Source organism: Lithobates pipiens, unplaced genomic scaffold, assembly GCF_037356315.1.
Source record: "Lithobates pipiens isolate NorthernLeopardFrog02 unplaced genomic scaffold, aLitPip1_a1.2 Scaffold_8, whole genome shotgun sequence".
Taxonomy (NCBI): Eukaryota; Metazoa; Chordata; class Amphibia; order Anura; family Ranidae; genus Lithobates; species Lithobates pipiens.
This window is the reverse complement of record NW_027507903.1, coordinates 176,111,353-176,129,088: the sequence shown is the minus strand read 5'-3', so window position 1 is coordinate 176,129,088 and position 17,736 is coordinate 176,111,353. Positions and strand designations below refer to the sequence as shown.

The 17,736-nt window shown below is 42.7% G+C and overlaps 1 protein-coding gene across 1 annotated transcript in view; it reads right to left on the bottom strand.

The window, feature by feature from the left end:
* The window catches only part of HBP1 (HMG-box transcription factor 1), a 57,158-nt gene extending 39,785 nt beyond the window's left edge, over positions 1–17,373 (bottom strand). Inside the window, exons 1-4 of the mRNA XM_077472434.1 lie at positions 17,222–17,373; positions 4,541–4,724; positions 2,440–2,668; positions 1,382–1,514 (exon numbers count right to left, since the gene is read on the bottom strand). Coding sequence (XP_077328560.1) covers positions 1,382–1,514; positions 2,440–2,668; positions 4,541–4,724; positions 17,222–17,236 — 561 coding nt within the window. The 5' untranslated portion in view covers positions 17,237–17,373. The remainder of the gene's footprint in view (positions 1–1,381; positions 1,515–2,439; positions 2,669–4,540; positions 4,725–17,221) is intronic.
* Between the last annotated feature and the right edge of the window lie 363 nt (positions 17,374–17,736).

Here is a 17,736-nt window from a genome sequence, read left to right as displayed (position 1 = left end):
TCTTAAAGTGGCAATCAATGCTCCCATTAGGATCTGTGTTTACAAACTGGAGTGGAATGGTACTTTAAAAGCTTTAACAAAGCCTGCTAAAAGCTCTGTAACTAAATTTGTCAAAGCTTGCTGTTCACACTACTCTTATACAAGCTGAAGCTGGTCTGAAACAGGCCTTTTCTAGTGTCTGAACAAACATGCTGGTGAGGGACATAAGGAATTATTGGACTGTTGGGTTATACTGCTGCCTACACAAGTATGGGGAAAAAAGGAACTGTTAGCCAAAACCCTGCCATTACCGTCATACCTCTTATTTTGCTAGTGTCCTCAGGAGAATGGACTTTTTTCTCAGCTCTGCTGGCCTTTGTTCATTTGGAAAACTTGCTACTATCAACAGCTGATGGCACTCTCCAGTCAGCCATAGACTACCGGTAGATTCATGATGGATATATTACAAATCGGAAGTCTCTCCAGTCTGCCAACAAGTGTATGTATCTCCTGTTATACTGGTGCTTTCTCTGACAGCCCTGCATTTGTGGAAATGTCTCCAGTCTGCTACAGGCCAGATATGGAAATCTTGAAAGGCTCTCTAGTCAGCCAAGCAGTGCAGGCTGTCAATTCATTACCTACACTGGTGTTTTCCCTGTGACAGTCCTGCCCTACAGTCAGGGAATACAATGACAGTCCATACAAGAATCTGCTCTTCATGCTCGTAGTACTACTTTCCTACAAAACTGGAATATGTAGTGTCTTTACCCACATGTTGCACCTATCACCTTTCACCCAAAACACAACTAATGCTTTGGGAAGTTTTTTTCTTTTTTTTTTTGCTACACGAGTCAAATTATTATTAGATTACCCAAAAGCAATGTGTATTTACATATGAACTGTAATAAGTAGGAACAAAATAAAAATCAAGAACCTAGAGACGCTGCAGAGATCCATTTTACTAGTATATTATTTATGAACTGGTAATTAAGTGCATTACAGCAAGTGGTGTACCATTTATTCATAATTCCCAGCACCAACTCTTCTTTCTTCACCTTCTGTTATACTAGAGGTCGGTTGTGACCTGTAGTTTTCTCTGTGCAACAAAACACCTCCCTTCCATGGTAGAGCACACTGGTCTGACCCAGGCATTGGGCTTGTTTTATACATATACAAGTTTTTACAATCCTGATCTGTTCTATGAACAAACTGAGATGTCAGTCGCTCACAAGCAGAAAGGTTCAATGCGGTTCAAAGTAATGCTTCTGTAGAGCAAAAATTGTGAAATCTCAAGAATCTCCCCTTTTATAAATACAACATAACACCTCTAACACAAGAAAGCCAGTTTGATCTCAGTACATGAAGTCATTTTATTTATGATGCTTAAGAAATAAAAACTTACTCGCTCATGTCTGACTGAGGTCTCTTCTTTCCAATCACATTTGGATAAATCCGACTCATTTGGGGAAACTGGTGGAGGGCGGGCATAGGAATGTAAACTTTTGCTGGTAGCGATTATGTGAACAGGTGATGATCTATTAAAAATAAAAAGAACCCGGCCATGTCACACAAGTTATGTCGATTTCATCAGGACCCTACTGTATATTGCTTTATCAGTTCAGCTACAAACATGAAATACGGAAATATGTAAATATGGAACACACATGAAATACGTATAATTGATGTTAAGGCTTGTACTAGAAAGACAGAACCCAAAATAAGACTCTGCTTCTACTAGAGAACAGTGAGCACAATAATTCCTTCTCTGCGTGAAGAACACAATCATTTCCATGATCCTTTACTCCCTTGACTTGTCACTGCATGGATTCAGCACCAATAAAAGTACAAACTTTCAGGGGTTTAGCAATTTAGGCTTAGGAGTTTAAGGGTACTTTCACACTGGGGCAGTGCTGGCGTTAGCGGTAAAACGCCGCTAGTTTAAGCAGCACTTTACCGCTGCTACAGCGTTTTAACCCCCCCAGCAGCAGAAGAAAGGGTTAAAAGCACCCATGTTGAGCTGCTGCCGAAGCGCTGTCAATTCAACTGCACCCGGAAGATTCTCTTATTGCATAGCATGCATTAGCTAAAAAAAAGCCTGGAGCCCTTAGAACCACTTTAAAGTCTGTCAACATAATCAAGCCTACCAAATCGATATAATTTGGAGAACCTACCCAACGTGTCCAATGAATTTGTATCCAATCAGACAGACCCTTGTACTACATACATGTTGGCAGATCTAAAGAAGATTGTACAATCAGACTGTATAGTGTATGTGGACTCTAACCTAAATCTATTGCTTGTGCGGTGAGATTTAGTTTAATGCAAAACACAAGGTGGACTTCAGCAGTGTAATGATGCTCCTTCACTATTCAATAAGCAGGAAGAGAACAAAGAAATAATATCCTCTTCTCATGCCAAGTCCCAAAGAGCTGAAGAAGGGCAAACAGACACAACTCATACCTATTGTAAAATGAACATTGCATTAAAGGACTCTGTGGACTTGTGGCAATGTTTGCCAGCTCAGTCAGCCAGTTTGTCCCACGGTCACACGAGTAGGCACTTTCCGACATATCTGAGGTATTCTGGTTCCAAGAAGGCACTGAATATTCCTGATGTGACACACTGTCATCAAGGTGAAACACCTCAGATGTGGAGTCAGTCTGAACAGCTTGCAACTCGGGAAGATCATCTGAAAGAGAGGGCGCCAAGCAAACATTAAAACACAACACACTGAGCATCCCCCCTCCCTAGACAGGTTATACTGTGCAATGCATTCCAAAACACAACTTTACAAATCTGTGCATAGAGGAACACAAAGGGGTTGATTTACTAAAACTGGACAGTGCAAAATCGGGTGCAGCTGTGCAAGGTAGCCAATCAGCTTCTAACTTCAGCTTGTACAATTATGCTTTGACAAAAAAAATAAAAAAATAAACTGGAAGTATTCTCTACAAAACATGCACATTTGCCCATGTTTTCTACAAGTTACTGAAAAATACCCTTCATCTGCCAGAAAACCAGGGTGCCTCTAACTTCTTGTTTGAACTGACAACACCTTGTCTCTGCTGCAATGAAATCCCTATGATTGTTGTCAGCCCTGCCCAGTACTTCCCTGCTGCACAACAGGACAACTCTCCTTCGCATCTCTGTATAATGCAGCTGAGGCAGTGTGGTCAGCTCCCTACAGGAAGATGGGAGCACACAGGATTTCTGACAGACCATCCGGTATTTTTCTTTACTTGCAGCATTTTTTAAAAGCCAAAAACATGGGGAAAATATAGTGCAGAGTTGTACTAAACATGTAGTTACGATGCCGAGACATACGCTTAAGTCCAGTTTCACACTGATGCAAATTCTATGTAGATTAGATCTGACCTGAAAAGCATAGATTCGCATGTCATCTGAAAAAAACATTGTTTGCTATGAAAGTCATTCACATGTATGATTCAGTTAAAAAAAAAAAAAAAAAGTTTCCTGTGCGAGTTTAGTGCGAGTTTGGTGCGAACTTAATCTCCATGCTCTGCTAAATCCCCTCAGAAATCACATTAAGACCCCTTTCACACTGGGGCGTTTTTCAGGCGCTTTAGCGTTAAAAAAAAGCGCCTGAAAGAAGCATCATCTGCAATCCCAATGTGAAAGCCCGAGTGCTTTCACATTGAGGCGCTTCGCTGGCAGGGCGATGCTGTTATTTCCAGGTTTATCTAAAGAAATTGTCTCCTTTAGCAATTCTACGGTTAGCACTCAATCACGGCAAATGGCTGAATTCAAGAACAGTCTATGTTGATGAATGCTACAAAAAAAAATTAAAAAATAGGATATTTTTAATAAATTAGCACACATATTTCCTAAATTTCCTCATCTGAACAAGCTTGCTCATTGCTATTGTATTTTACTATCACCAATGGGGACATTGGGTGTAGGAGGCCTTAAAGTGTTACAAAACCCAGTGATAGGGAAATAGTTCATCCTCCCAGTGCCTACACCTTAGAAGTCTTATTTTACATTAAAATACTGCCCCTATATACCACGTTCACGTGATAAACTGCAGAGTGTTCAGGTAGGAGGATATTTCCACTACAGCTTGTGTCCTTATGCTGTTATGGGAGGCAGATCATCCAGGAATCAAATGTGACAGCCCACCCATTGTGTTCTTTTATATTTACCGGGCATTGAGGAGGGGGGAGGGGGCTTGGCCGTTATTTAGGATCTGTATACACACCCATGTGTGATGTCCATACCATGTGACCTGAAAAGCTCCGCAAGGAAATATTCTCTCCAGCAATAGAGACCAAACTGAGCATGTGCAGCAGTACTACCCTGTGTCTTATCTGGAGTTGCCTAGAGAGAACCTGCAGGAAGGGGGAGGATCTGTGCATACAGGATCAAAGAGCTTTTTTACACAATGCAGAGGATTAACCCCTTAAATTCCACAGTGAGTATAACAAGCATGCTATTCTGCATATACAGACTAATTTTACTGTTGAAGGTCGATTAACACTTTATTTACCATGATTCTTTGTTTGTCTTACTATACATGACTTATAATTGCACAATACCATACCAAGTTCCATGTGATCATCAGACGACTCATATCCTGGAGAAGATGGGAGACGTTCATCACACTTCAGCATCTCCACAGATTCAGTCATTGTTGTAGGTCTTTTGTCCATAACTAACTGAACTTTCTGCACTGTGTTGGACATATCCTTTGTCTTCACTTCCCACACCATATTATAGCATTTATACTAGAAGAAAAAAAAAAAAAAAAGAGAACATATACCATGAAAAGAGAGAAAAATATATCAAACGCTTTGATAGATTTCAGCAAGTGCAGCTAGTATATTAGGTTTTAAGCCAGTTATTAGGGTTCAGGACACATTCGCTATCACATGCATTTATTATGGCTAGTATAAGGCAGGGCATAGATGGTGTGAGTTTCTTTCCTGCAACCATGGGTTGGAAGAGAACTATAAAATGGGCAAATAGACAGGGAGATGCTCCCAAACGTGGGCACAGACAACAAAAACCGACAGGTGTTCTAAAGTTTTGCCTTTAGTTACACTTCAAAAGACAAAGACTCAACCGAGGTATAAAGTACTGGCCATGACTGAAAAAAAAAAAAAGGGATATATAGAATACAATATAAATTTTTAACATCCATATAGGCCTCTGGGTGCAAATATACTTTAAGTATGCCAATGAACTGCCAATAATTTATTGCAGATATGAACTAAATAGCCAGGAAGAGAGCCTATTTCAGGTACTTCAGTTAATATTGCAATGGTTCTCAAAAACATTTAAAAACAGTTTAATAATAAATATATTTTATATAGTGTGTGTGTGTGTGTGTGTTAGGCATTTCTTAGACAATACTGCCCTCTTGTGTTAAACAAGCAATAGCTACTTTTACTCTTAGCCCTTGTACACACGATCGGAGATTCCGACGGAATGTGTCCGATCGGAGCGTTTTGTCGGATATTCCGACTGTGTGCGGTCTGCATCGGACTGTTTCCGTCGGACCAAATTTTCCAACTTGCCGGAAATATTTTCCGACAAAATGCTCCGATCGGACATACTCCGATCATGTGTAGAGAATTCCGATCGGACAAAGTGCCACGCATGCTCAGATCAAATTCCTACATCAAAGCTATTGGCTACTAGCCTGAACGTAGTCCTGTCGTAACGAAATAACATCAACACGTTCTGAAAGATCGGATTTTCCGACAACTTTGTCCGACCGTTTGTATGCAACAGTTTCGGACAAAATCCGACGGATTTGGTTGTCGGAATCTCCGACCGTGTGTACGAGGGCTTAAAATGTATTTCCACTTTTGCAGCCATATTGGGAGAACACTTTTTCTTCCCATTCAGAGCAAAATATTGCTAATTTTATTTTTACTTGCTTAACCACTTCAATACAGGGCACTTTCACCCCCTTCCTTCCCAGCCCAATTTTCAGCTTTCAGCGCTCTAGCGCTTTCAGTGACAATTGCGCGGTCATGCTACACTGTACCCAAATGAAATTGTTATCATTTTGTTCGCACAAATAGAGCTTTATTTTGGTGGTATTTATTCACGACTCCGTTTTTTTTTTTTTGCGATATAAGCGCAAAAAAAGCGGAAATTTGGGAAAAAAACAATATTTTCTTTTTTCTATTTGAAAAGAAATCCAATAAAATCAAATTTTGTCATAAATTTAAGCCAAAATGTATTCTGCTACATGTTTTTGGTAAAAAAAATTCCGTTAAGTGTATAATAATTGGTTTGTGTGATCACGGACATATGTACGCAAATGATCATGTACATATGTGTGCAGGTGATCACGTACATATGTGTGCAGATAATCATTGGGACATGTGATTTTAGTGGGACATATGTGGGGGACATGTTTTTATTATTAGGGACATGTGTTTTTATTATTTGGGGACATGTATGTTTTGGGGACATGTGTGTTTTGGGGACATATGTGGGGACTGTGTTTGTACTGTGTGGTGTGTTGTGTGTTTACACTACACTGATGATCAGTGAGTAAAAAGCTGTAAAAAGCAGCCCATACTCACTGATCATCAGCCGGCTGCAGCGTTCTGCTCTCCTCTCCTCGGTGACTTCCGTGTGAGGAGAGGAGAGCCGACTGCCTAGCAACCGGCTGTTTGTTTACATCACATGACGGCCGTGATTGGACACGGCCGTCATGTGATCAGGAGGGCCAATCACAGAGCCCTCCTGCCGATCTGAGATGTGCCGTGTCCGGGTGACACGAGCACATCGGGAACGCGCCGCTGCGCGGGCGCGCGCGATCCCGCTACTCCTGAATGACGTTCCTGAACGTCCTATCAGGATTAGACGGCTCCCACCCGGCCGTATATATGCATTGGCCGGGTGGGAAGTGGTTAAACCAGCTGTCAAGCTTTCCCCTATGTAATTTTAAAGTTGTATTAAACCCAAAACCAAAAATGTAATATATTTCAGCTTACCAATCATTAGATGAGGTGGCGGTCTATTTTTTTTTTTTAAAGTGGATGTAAACCGAAAAAAAAATTATTTTTATTTTTTTTATGTCATAAATGTAGAGTATACGATTTCCTATCATTTGAGCCCAGTCTTGCCACAAAGAGTTAATCCAGCTCTGAGCAATCCTCTTATTGTTCAGTGAGATAAATCTTGACAGAGAAAAACTTTGTCAAATCCTCCCCCTTGCTGTGAGTGACAGGTCATTTACATATCTCGTGCACTAGCCTAAGAGACATGTATTATTTTTTCATTCCCTCCCACTCCTTTCTTCTGCTGCTCTGCCAGGATTGGATGTTCCCCACCTCAGCATGATTAGGCATGCTGAAGTCATGTGGTTACTTTCCTGTCTTTTCACTGGATGTTAGAGATCATAGCAGAAGTTCAGTGTAAGAAATACACAGGAGAAAATGCCTATTGAGAAGGGGAGTGTAGAGGTGGGAGGGGAGTCTACTGACATCACGACTCCACCCACCGAGCTCCGCATAACAGACCCACCCACAGAATCTGCAGTTTTTCGGGTCTCATAGCAGACAGAGGGGAGACATTTCACAGTTAAAGATACATGCAGGAGGCATGTATATCCTTATAGATAACCCCTATGGCAGTAGTTTAGAAAGGGTGACATTGTGTTTACATCCACTTTAAGGCCTTTTTCCTCTGTTTTCACCTGGTAATCTGGTCAGTAACACACTTCCTGTATTAGAGTGCCCCCATACTGGATAAATGAGCACAGGGGAACCTTTGGATAGCAGCATTGTCAGTCTGGGGGAAGGGGAGTGTTAGATGGACTAGCAGATTTAAATACACTAACAAGTTAAAGCCAAACTCCAGCTCACACTTTATAAATCCGTTACAACAGTTGTTTTTCTTACTGGGATAAAGGTTTTACATAAACAAAAAGCCGATCATTGTAAGCACCCCTTTAAGTTTTAAATGGTTTGTCTCATCCCTGTAAGTGATACATTCGGCAAGAGAGTTTTTTTTTTTTTTTTGAAAAAACAGACTTACTGGATAGATCACCAAATTAAAATAAAGGACAAGGTCTAAAAAAATAAATAAATAAATAAATAAAAACTATTACAGACATCATCTAAGAATTGGCAAGCTGCAATACAATAAATGTTTTCTTTTGGGTTCAATAGTACTTTAAACCTTTGGCCCTTTTCACACATAATGTCAGTTTTTGACAGACTCTGTTTGCTCAGCAGGGATCGCTCTGGTGATCCCCACCTAGCCGGCGGATGACAAGTCCGTCGCTGCTCACTGTGCAGAGATGGACCCATCAGATCTCTGCTCTCCTCTATGGGGGAAAAATTGGACGAAAGTGGATCCGCCTGTCAGTTTTCATCCAATCGACGGATGGAAAATAGGGTTTCCATCGGTGTGAATTTAGCAGAGTGGAGTGAATGTAAGCGGACATGACACCGCTGACATCCGTCGCTTCATAGAACTGTATGGGGCGTCCGTTCAGGTCCGCCAAAAAAACTGACAAGCGGACCTAAACGGTCCGCATGTGTGAAAGGGGGCTTAGAGTGTCGGCATTCTGGATGAAGTAGTAAAGCAGACACATTTGGACAGCAGCATTGTCGGGTAGTGTTGAGCCTCTTACGCACAATGAGAATATCGGATGAATGATCGTCTGTTATGAAAATTCTCGTAAGACAGAATACACTTCCCATGATGATGCAATGTGTTGTATTGTAATGTATTCTCTCATTTCTGAGCATGCGTGGTCTTGGTTACTTGTTTTTTTACGGACAAATACTGTACTAAACAAAAATCATTAGTTTTGGTATTGACAAGAAAAATTTCCGTGCTTATTCCTTTGAATAATTTTGCATGAAATGTCGTGATCAGCTCTCGAAAGCCATGTGCAAACTATCCGATTATTGTTAAAGCTGTATTTTTGGTCTGATATTTTCATCCTGCGTACTAGGAATTAGACTACTGCAGTCATCCTGGCACAAAGGCACACTGTGTAAAATGTAAACTGAACCACACATGTGCCACTCAGTATACATTCTACAAAAGACCGGGAGCAGGCAGAGAGCTCCTTTGCTAACCAGTGATCCATGCTTCAATACATTGTCCTCTATGAAGACTGCTGTGCTCTGGCAGAACTTGCATTTACACTGAAGCAAACAGTACCGGACCTTAGGTAAACCGCACCCGGGACCACCTCTTCCAAATGGACCTATGCACCTCCTATGTCTAAGTAACCCTGTGTGCATTAGGGGAACAGGGTGACCGAGAACCCCAGTCTGATCAGTAGTAATCGGAATCACTGTACAACCACACTGGAATGTTGTATGTATATATTTTGTATTCTTTTTTTATATTGTCTCATACTGTTGGGGACTCTTTGCTGGGTCGTTTGGGGTGTGGATATATTCCATTGTTCTACTTTGTCTGTCTGCCTTGGGTATTATGGGATGTGTATGTAGATCAGCTGTGAGAGGGGAGAGCGAATTCCTCCAACAGCTCTCTCCCTGCTGATTGGAACAGTCTACTGATGAGAAGTTTAAATATCTCAGTGTACCTGTGCTTCAATAAAGAGTTCATGTTCAAGCTGTGTAACTGAGCTATTCTCGTCTGGTTCTTAGTTACAATATATGGCCTGTAATATCTGATGGTCCAGACTGGAGGAAGCGGTATATGACAAAAGCACTCAAGCGGAGTGTGGGACGTTTCATTACAGGTGTCAGGAGGAGGAACAGTGCCCCATTGATTGGCATCAGTGGAACAGTGCCCTATCAGTCAGAGAAAGACAAGAAAAGGGCCACAGTTTGGAGACCCCTGCACTACAAAAACTGGCCCAAGGGGCTGAACCATGCCTGGGATCCGTTCAAAGTGCTAGTGTGAGTCGATGCACCCAAAAGCCCAGAACACAATAGGAAAATCAAACAAAAATATGGTTTTCCTTCAATGTTTCACGGCAGGACAAAACCGAGAATAGTACTAATTGTATGGTTTCTGGTCATGTGCAGTCTTTTGTATCTAGTTTTTCCTCAAAAACCATATGCAAACAGTATACAAAAGCCAAAAAGCTTTAGCTCTGTTCATGTACGAGACAAATTTGGGGTTTGTCCCTTCGGAAATTTTTTAATTTGGAAAGTCTGAAACTGATGTCGAAAGTTGCTTACACACTTTACAAAAATTGAACAAACGATCATTCCTCGTATAGGAATTTTTCTTCCAATTTTTTCATTGTGTGCACCTCACTTTAGAGTATCAGCAGCATAACTACAGCCATAGCAGCTCATACAGCTGCTATGGGGCCTGGGTGGGAAGGGGGTCCCATTAGAGACACTGTTAAGGCAAACTGGAAGAATTATCATGATCATGCTCTGTACAGTTAGGAGCATTTATTCAGCTGTCTTAGAGTGGATGTATTACCCTGAGAACTTCTACTGCAGCCCACCAGACAGAAACGAGCCCAGAGTGTCTAATGCAGTCAGTGATCCCAGTGTGTCGCCTCTGTTATAAACAGGTAAGACGAGGTTTGTAGTTTTGCAAAAAAAATAACTTCAAAAGGCTTTGCATTAGGAAAATTGAGTAGTCAAGGCTAATTTACTGAAGAGAATTAGAATGTTCAAACAGTACACTGAATATTCACTTCAATTATACAATCATGTGAAAAGCAAATCCATGTTTATCAACTTCATCTGCACATGATTTGATAACTGAAGTGAACATTTACACAATTTATTGTGTGATCATTCTGAAATCATTTCATAAATCTGCCTTATCCTGTACAGAAGCAGTAACGGTTATGAGAAAACACTGCAATTACAAAGTTTACTTTGGGGCCCATGATCATTAATTACGCACCTGTAGAGTAGGTCATTTTTAAAACCCATCAGTTTTTTTCGCCTGTGTCCCACTGGAGAAATTTACTTTAACCTCCCTGGAGGTATGATTATTTCAGATTTTAGGTGCTGAAAGCAGTACAAATTATATATGCCTGTAATTCTTAGAAATAATTCACTTAAATCTGTCCAAACAAGAGTCTAATAGACATCCCGGGTATGATAAAAATTGAAATATGAAATCATAAAATATATAATAAAATAAATAACTATAAATAATAACAAATAATATAATAATAAAAAATTATTCAATAATGTAATCAAATCAAAAACACTGAAATATGCCGAGTTGCAGAATTGTCACTGTCATTACTTTTAGTGTTTGATGATGAATTTCCCCACAAATCGCTATCGCTCAATTCTGCGAGTAATTCTAATTTATTATCGCTATTTTCTAGCTGGTCTATAACCACTTTTGATGTAAACTGACACTTTTTGGTTGCTATGGGCAATCTCGTTTCCTGGCATAAAGAACAGCATTTATAATATAAAACTGTATGCAGGGCACTGGAGAAACCACAAGGGACAAAGGGGATGTGTAATTATTTGATACAGTACTGTAATCTGTAAGATTACAGTATACTGTATGTATAGTGTGTATTTTACTCTTTGAATTTGGTGCCAAACTCCGTCAACCCGTGCATCGCAAAGCTTGCAGGGAACGGAGCGCAGCGATGTGACAGATCGAGCAAGACATGGCAGCTCGCTCGTACAGCGGGGGGACATCGCTGGATCCAGGGGACAAGGTAAGTAAACCCCTCCATGGATCCAGCGATGCGGTCCAGAGTCTGGCTCGGGAATACCGCCAGGGAGGCTACAGAGGAGGTCGTCCCCCCCCCATGGAAAATTAAAAGTCAGCAGCTACAAACACTGCAGTTGCTGACTTTTAATATATGGACACTTACCTGTCCAGGAAGCCCAAAATAACGGCACCCCAGCCAGAAAAATATGACAAAGACGACCCAGGACTTTTGAGCAATTAGAATCCTACACCAGGCATGAATGGGACAACATTCTTCTCCCAAAACTCCAGCAACTTGTCTCCTCAGTTCCCAGATATTTACAGAGTGTTGTTAAAAGAAGAGGAGATGCTACACCATGGTAAACATGGTCCTGTCCCAACTTTAAGACGTGGTGCTGCCATCAATTCCAAAATTACCTTAAATTGTGAATAAAAAATGGGTTTACGAGATTTGCAAATCATTACATTTTTTTATGTAAATTTTACACAGCGTCCCAACTTTTTTTTTTTTTTTGGATTGGAGTTGTAAAAGATGAGGTTGCATGAAGTAAATAAATAGCAAATATGTCAAGATTGTGTGCACCGCACCTTTCAAATTCCAAAAAACTACACTACCTCAAATTGTACATACAAAATGCTGTAAAAGCCTTTAGGCTCCATTCACACCAATGCAGGGACTTTTTTAAATGCAAAGCGCTGCTTTTTTTTGCTTCAATAGACTTCATTGGAGACGCTGAAGAAAAGCATGTAGTGCGTTTTTGATGCATTTTGCATTATTTAATCTGCCCAACAAGAAATTGGCCAAATAAAGCATAAAAGCAAAATGCATCAAAAACGCAGAAAGCAGTGCAGAAATGCTCAAAAGCAAAATACATAGATGTGATTCGAACCTCAGAGCTAGCTCCCCAATTTAGAGTTAACAAATGATGGCCCATGAAATATTGCTCTCATTCCAGCATACATGGGAATACCCAATACGGGTGTTGCAATTGTTATTCCTGTATACATGCGCACTGGACGCATGAATTTGCCTTCAAATGTGCATTACAGTGCATCTGTAAAGTATTCACAGAGCTTTACTGTTTCCACATTTAGTTATGTTACAGCCTTACTCCAAATTTGATTAAATTATTTTCTTCAAAATTCTACACACAATACCCTATTAATGACAACGTGAAAGAGGTTTGTTTGAAATCTTTGCAAATTTATTAAAAATAAAAAACAAAAAAAATCCCACCTACATAAGTATTCACAGCCTTTGCACAATACTTTGTTGAAGCACTTTTGGCACCAATTACAGTATCAAGACTTTTTCGAGTATGCTGCTTGCCACAAGCTTGGGACACCTATTTTTGGGCAGTCTCTCCCATTATTTGCAGGACCTCTTAAATTCCATCAGGTTGGATGGGAGTGTTGGTGCACAGCCATTTTTGGATCTTTCCAGAGATGTTTAATTGGGTTCAAGTCTGGCCCACTCAGGGACATGCACAGAGTTGTCCCATAGCCACTCCTTTGTTATCTTGGCTGTGTACTTAGGGTCGTTGCCCTGTTGGAAGATAAACAGTCACCCCAGTCTGAGCAGTCCAAAGCTCTCTGGAGCAGGTTTTCATCAAGGATGTCTCTGTACATTGCTGCATTCATCTTTCCCTAGATTCTGACTAATCTCCAGGTCCCTGACGCTGAAAAACATCCCCACAGCATGATGCTGCCACCACCATACTTCACTGTAGGGGTGGTATTGTCCAGCAGTGCCTGGTTTCCTCCAGACATGAGTCCTTCAGGTGCCTTTTGGCAACCTCCAGGTGGGCTGTCATGTGCCTTTTACTGAGGAGTGGCTTCCATCTGGCCAATCTACCATACAGACCTGATTGGTGGAGTGCTGCAGAGATGTTTGTTCTTCTGGAAGGTTCTCTCTCTCCACAGAATAACACTGGAGCTCTGTGAAAGTGACCATCGGGTTCTTGGTCACCTCTCTAAGGCCCTTCTCCCCTGATCATGGTTTGGTATTCAGCTGGCGGATGATGGAGGCCACTGTGCTCATTGGGACCTTCAATGCTGCAGAAACTTTTCTGTACCCTTCCCCAGATCTGTGCCCCGATGCAATCTTGTTTTGGAGGTCTACAGACAATTTCTTGGACTTCATGGCTTGGAATGTGCTGACATGCACTGGTAACTGTGGGACCTTATATAGACAGGTGTGCCTTTCCAAATCATGTCCAATCAATTGAATTTACCACAGGTGGACTCCAATCATGTGGAAACAGCATGTCCTTGAGCTCAATTTTGAGTATCATGGTAAAGGCTGTGATTTTTTTGTTTGTTTTGTTTGTTTGTTTTTTTATAAATTTGCAAAGATTTCAAACAAAACTTCTTTTTGTTTGTAGGTTTTTGAGGAAAATAATAAACTTAATCCATTTTGGAATAAGGCTGTAACATAACAAAATGTGGAAATAGTGAAGCGCTGTGAAATCTTTCCGGATGCACTGTATGTGGGGGCTTTAAAAACATTTTTGGTATGTGTTTTTCATTGTTTTGAATCTTCTTTATTTACTGAAGACAAAGTGAAGAGCGCAGAATGAAAGACATATGAACAGAAGAGATCTCGATACATACAATAAATAGACATTGTCTGTGCAGCAATAGAACAAAAGGTCAGAATAATAACACAACTAGTGTGTCGTCTGTTGTCGTTTAAACACTGAAACCTTTCACATGTGCAGAGAGGTAGCATTGCCTGCAAGAGACTTGCATATGAGTTTCTGCAAGTCGCCCACACTTATTACAGTGGTTGTAAAGGGTGAAGGTTTTTAAGCTTCATGCATCCTATTCTAAACCACCTACCATGTCCAGGCCCCCCCCCCCAATACTTATCTGAGCTAAATCTCGATCCAGCGATGTTCACAAGTGCAGCGGCTCTCCCAGATTTCTGTATGTAGATATTCGCCAGCACACCAAGGATCATCAATTTTGTCGTTTTCTTTTATTAAAGATCAATCACATCACAAAACTGTGCAGTGCGTTTCAGAGCCATACAGGACCCCTTCGTCCGGCATGTGATGATCACATGCCTGACAAAGGGGTCCTGCGTGGCTCCAAAACGTTGCACTACACCATTTTGTGACGTTCTCTTTCTTGAAGAAAAAAAACATTTGGACGAAATTGATGATCCTTGGTGTGCTGGCGAATATCTACATATTGTATAGCTTCTAGTATCCAGATTGCAGCTGCTGCAGCACCCAATACCTTAAGAGCTTATCCGAGGAACAAGTGCGAATGGAACATGGGATTGTGGTGTCCCAGGTCTCTCTCCCACTGCTGTCAATCACAGCCAGTGAGGAGGGAGCAGAACTGAGCCACAGAGGCACTTGGGAGCGAGCATGCATGAGTTCACCCAGCACAAGCAGATTGCTCTGGGGGCACTCGGCAAAGGGGAGGGGCCAGAAGTACCAGCAGTGGTAGAGGAAGATTGGGTATGGTGTATTTTAAAAGAAAAAAAAAAACTGAACCACTTTAAATGTGTCCAGACATTGAGTGCCCACCATTAGACAGCTGTCCTCTATTCCTGACTTCACATCACTGAGGCTGGGTTCACACCTATGCAGTTTTCCACTGAAATCAATAGAAGTTCACCAAAATGCATCAACTGGCGTTACTGTGCATTGCATCATTTTATTTGACCACAGGCATCAGTGTGTTTATGTGCATTATGACACATCAACATGTGCAGCAAGAGCATTTTGCATCAAGCAAAAAAGTAAAGGTGCGCGGTCAGCCTAAGTGCTCTTGCACAGGACTGTACATTACGGTATACTACTGTGCAGAATCATTTACACCTGTTGTGGTGCTTGGGACCAATTTTTCCCATCAATATATATTTGAGACTATGCTGTGCCTAATTGTTACACATTCATGCTGATTTACGTACCTTTAACTCTGCCTCTCAGTGGCCATTTACGTGGGCTTTAGTCCCTGGGAGGTGGCTTTTATATTGTGTGACCCCTGTGATTGGCTCTCACAGCAGTCACATGATAGGGAGCTTGCCTGACTGCTTGGTCAGTGTGCTATGAGCACCATATCAGCACACAACCTCCTACCGCCATGAACTCACATGTGTGCTGGCTCGCCATTAAAGCCTATGCTTAGGTAAAAAATGGAATCAAGGGATTGTACTTAGTTAAATGAATGAAAGGTGTCCCTTGTGCTAGTGTCTGTTTTTCAGGTGGAGATGATGGGATGCTCTATGGAAAGTCAGATGTAAACTGACTTGTGTGCATGTAGACCCACCTACCTTCCACCGTGTCAGGGCCAGGGGAAAAAATAAAAAGGAACGTATAGTAATTTTCCAGACCTAAATGTGATGGATCTGAGGTAGCTGGATGTCCACAAGGTGACAATGGTAACCATTCAACTAAAGGGGTGACACCAGTGACCAGCCAGGGCGACAACAGTGACCAGCAACGACAACCGGAGCAGTGACAACGATGACCAGCAACAGCAACCGGAGCGGTGACAACGATGACCAGCAACGGCAACCGGAGCGGTGACAACGGTGACCAGCAACGGCAACCGGAGCGGTGACAACGGTGACCAGCAACGGCAACCGGAGCGGTGACAACGGTGACCAGCTGGGTCACATACAGAAAGTTTCTAGATTTGTTATGACACTCCAGGGCCAACAACCCTCAGAAATTGACTGCTCTGTCCAGGATACTTGCTTTGTGCCCCATGATAGTTCCTGGGGGTTCTCCATGGGTCCCCAGACACAAACAGGGTGGGGGTTCCTGAGGGGGCCCTCATTATTATTCAGGAAACTGAAACCAAAGTGAACAGCCGAGGCCAGCAGCGCGCGTCACGTGACCATCCTGTTTATAAACTGTGCACGCATGCGCACTGCTCTCCCCCATTCATTCCCTGACACTTTATAGAGCGATCTTTGTAGGGATCGCCGTCCCGGCTCAGGGACACAATGACCGGTGTGTGTCATCAGAGCACCGGGACGGCGGGGGGAGACCGGGCACGGTCCTCGCAGGGAAATTCATGACGTGTAATGCTGTGTGCAGTATAAAGATGATCTATGACTGGTTGTTGTGTGCTCGGGGATCACCACCCTCCTGCGGGCGGTGTGCTCGGAGCTGTCACCGTATGTGAGGAGAGGGGGACATGTCAGGACTGATATGTGCGGATCCCGGGCACGGTCCGCTGTCAGGACATGATCAGTGATCGCCCGTGTGATCGGTGCTTGTACCGTCCGATCGGCTGTCCCAGTGGTCAGGCCGGGTGCCAGGCTCAGCTGTCAGCTGCGCCGTGCGGTGTATGAATGAGCCGGGGCTGACAGCTGTGCGGAGATGGCGTAGCTGGGAGCACACCGGGCCCCGTCCTCTCCGTACACCCGGCATCGCCCGGAAATGAATGAACGAGCCGTCCGGCTGACTCAACAACAACACGGACAAAAACAATGAACGTCACAAGCCGTCCCCCAGCGCTGAGCACCGAGCCAACACCGCCCCGCCTGGATGGCCCTGGGGGTCCGCGGCCACCTGCACAGACGACCTCGGCCCCCGCCGGGCGCTGCCATCCTTCCCGCACCACTTCCCCAAACAAACTTTCTTTATCCACTTACCAAGCCAGTCGCCATTACCTAATCTCTACCCCATAAAATGCCTTGGGGGCAGGTGAAACGAGACAGCTCGAGCCCCCATTGGTCAACCTCCCCGTCCGTCAACTTTATCTTTCTTGCTATTGGGGAAAAGTTGTAGCTGGCCGCTATTCGCTAGTCTCCTGAAAACATTCTCGTCCGTCTATTGGTGAGGCTGTCTGACAATCTAGTGTATATTCCCCCCGTGATTGGCTAACTCTGGAATGTTTTGTCAACGTTGATCGGAGATTCTAGACGCCCGCGCTGACGGGAAATGTAGTTCTCAGATCTTTAACTCCTTGTTCCTGTCAACCACCGGCTGGGGACAGGAGACTACACTTCCCAGAATTCCCTGCGCTGTAGGCTACTGATTGTAAACAAGAGTCACTGGGACACGTGTATCGTATTGTGCTAGTTATGATACCGAGAGTGAAATGAGAGAGGGCGCTGCGTGTACACTCTTCACATTTTCCATTGTCAAGCTCTGCAATAATAACAGC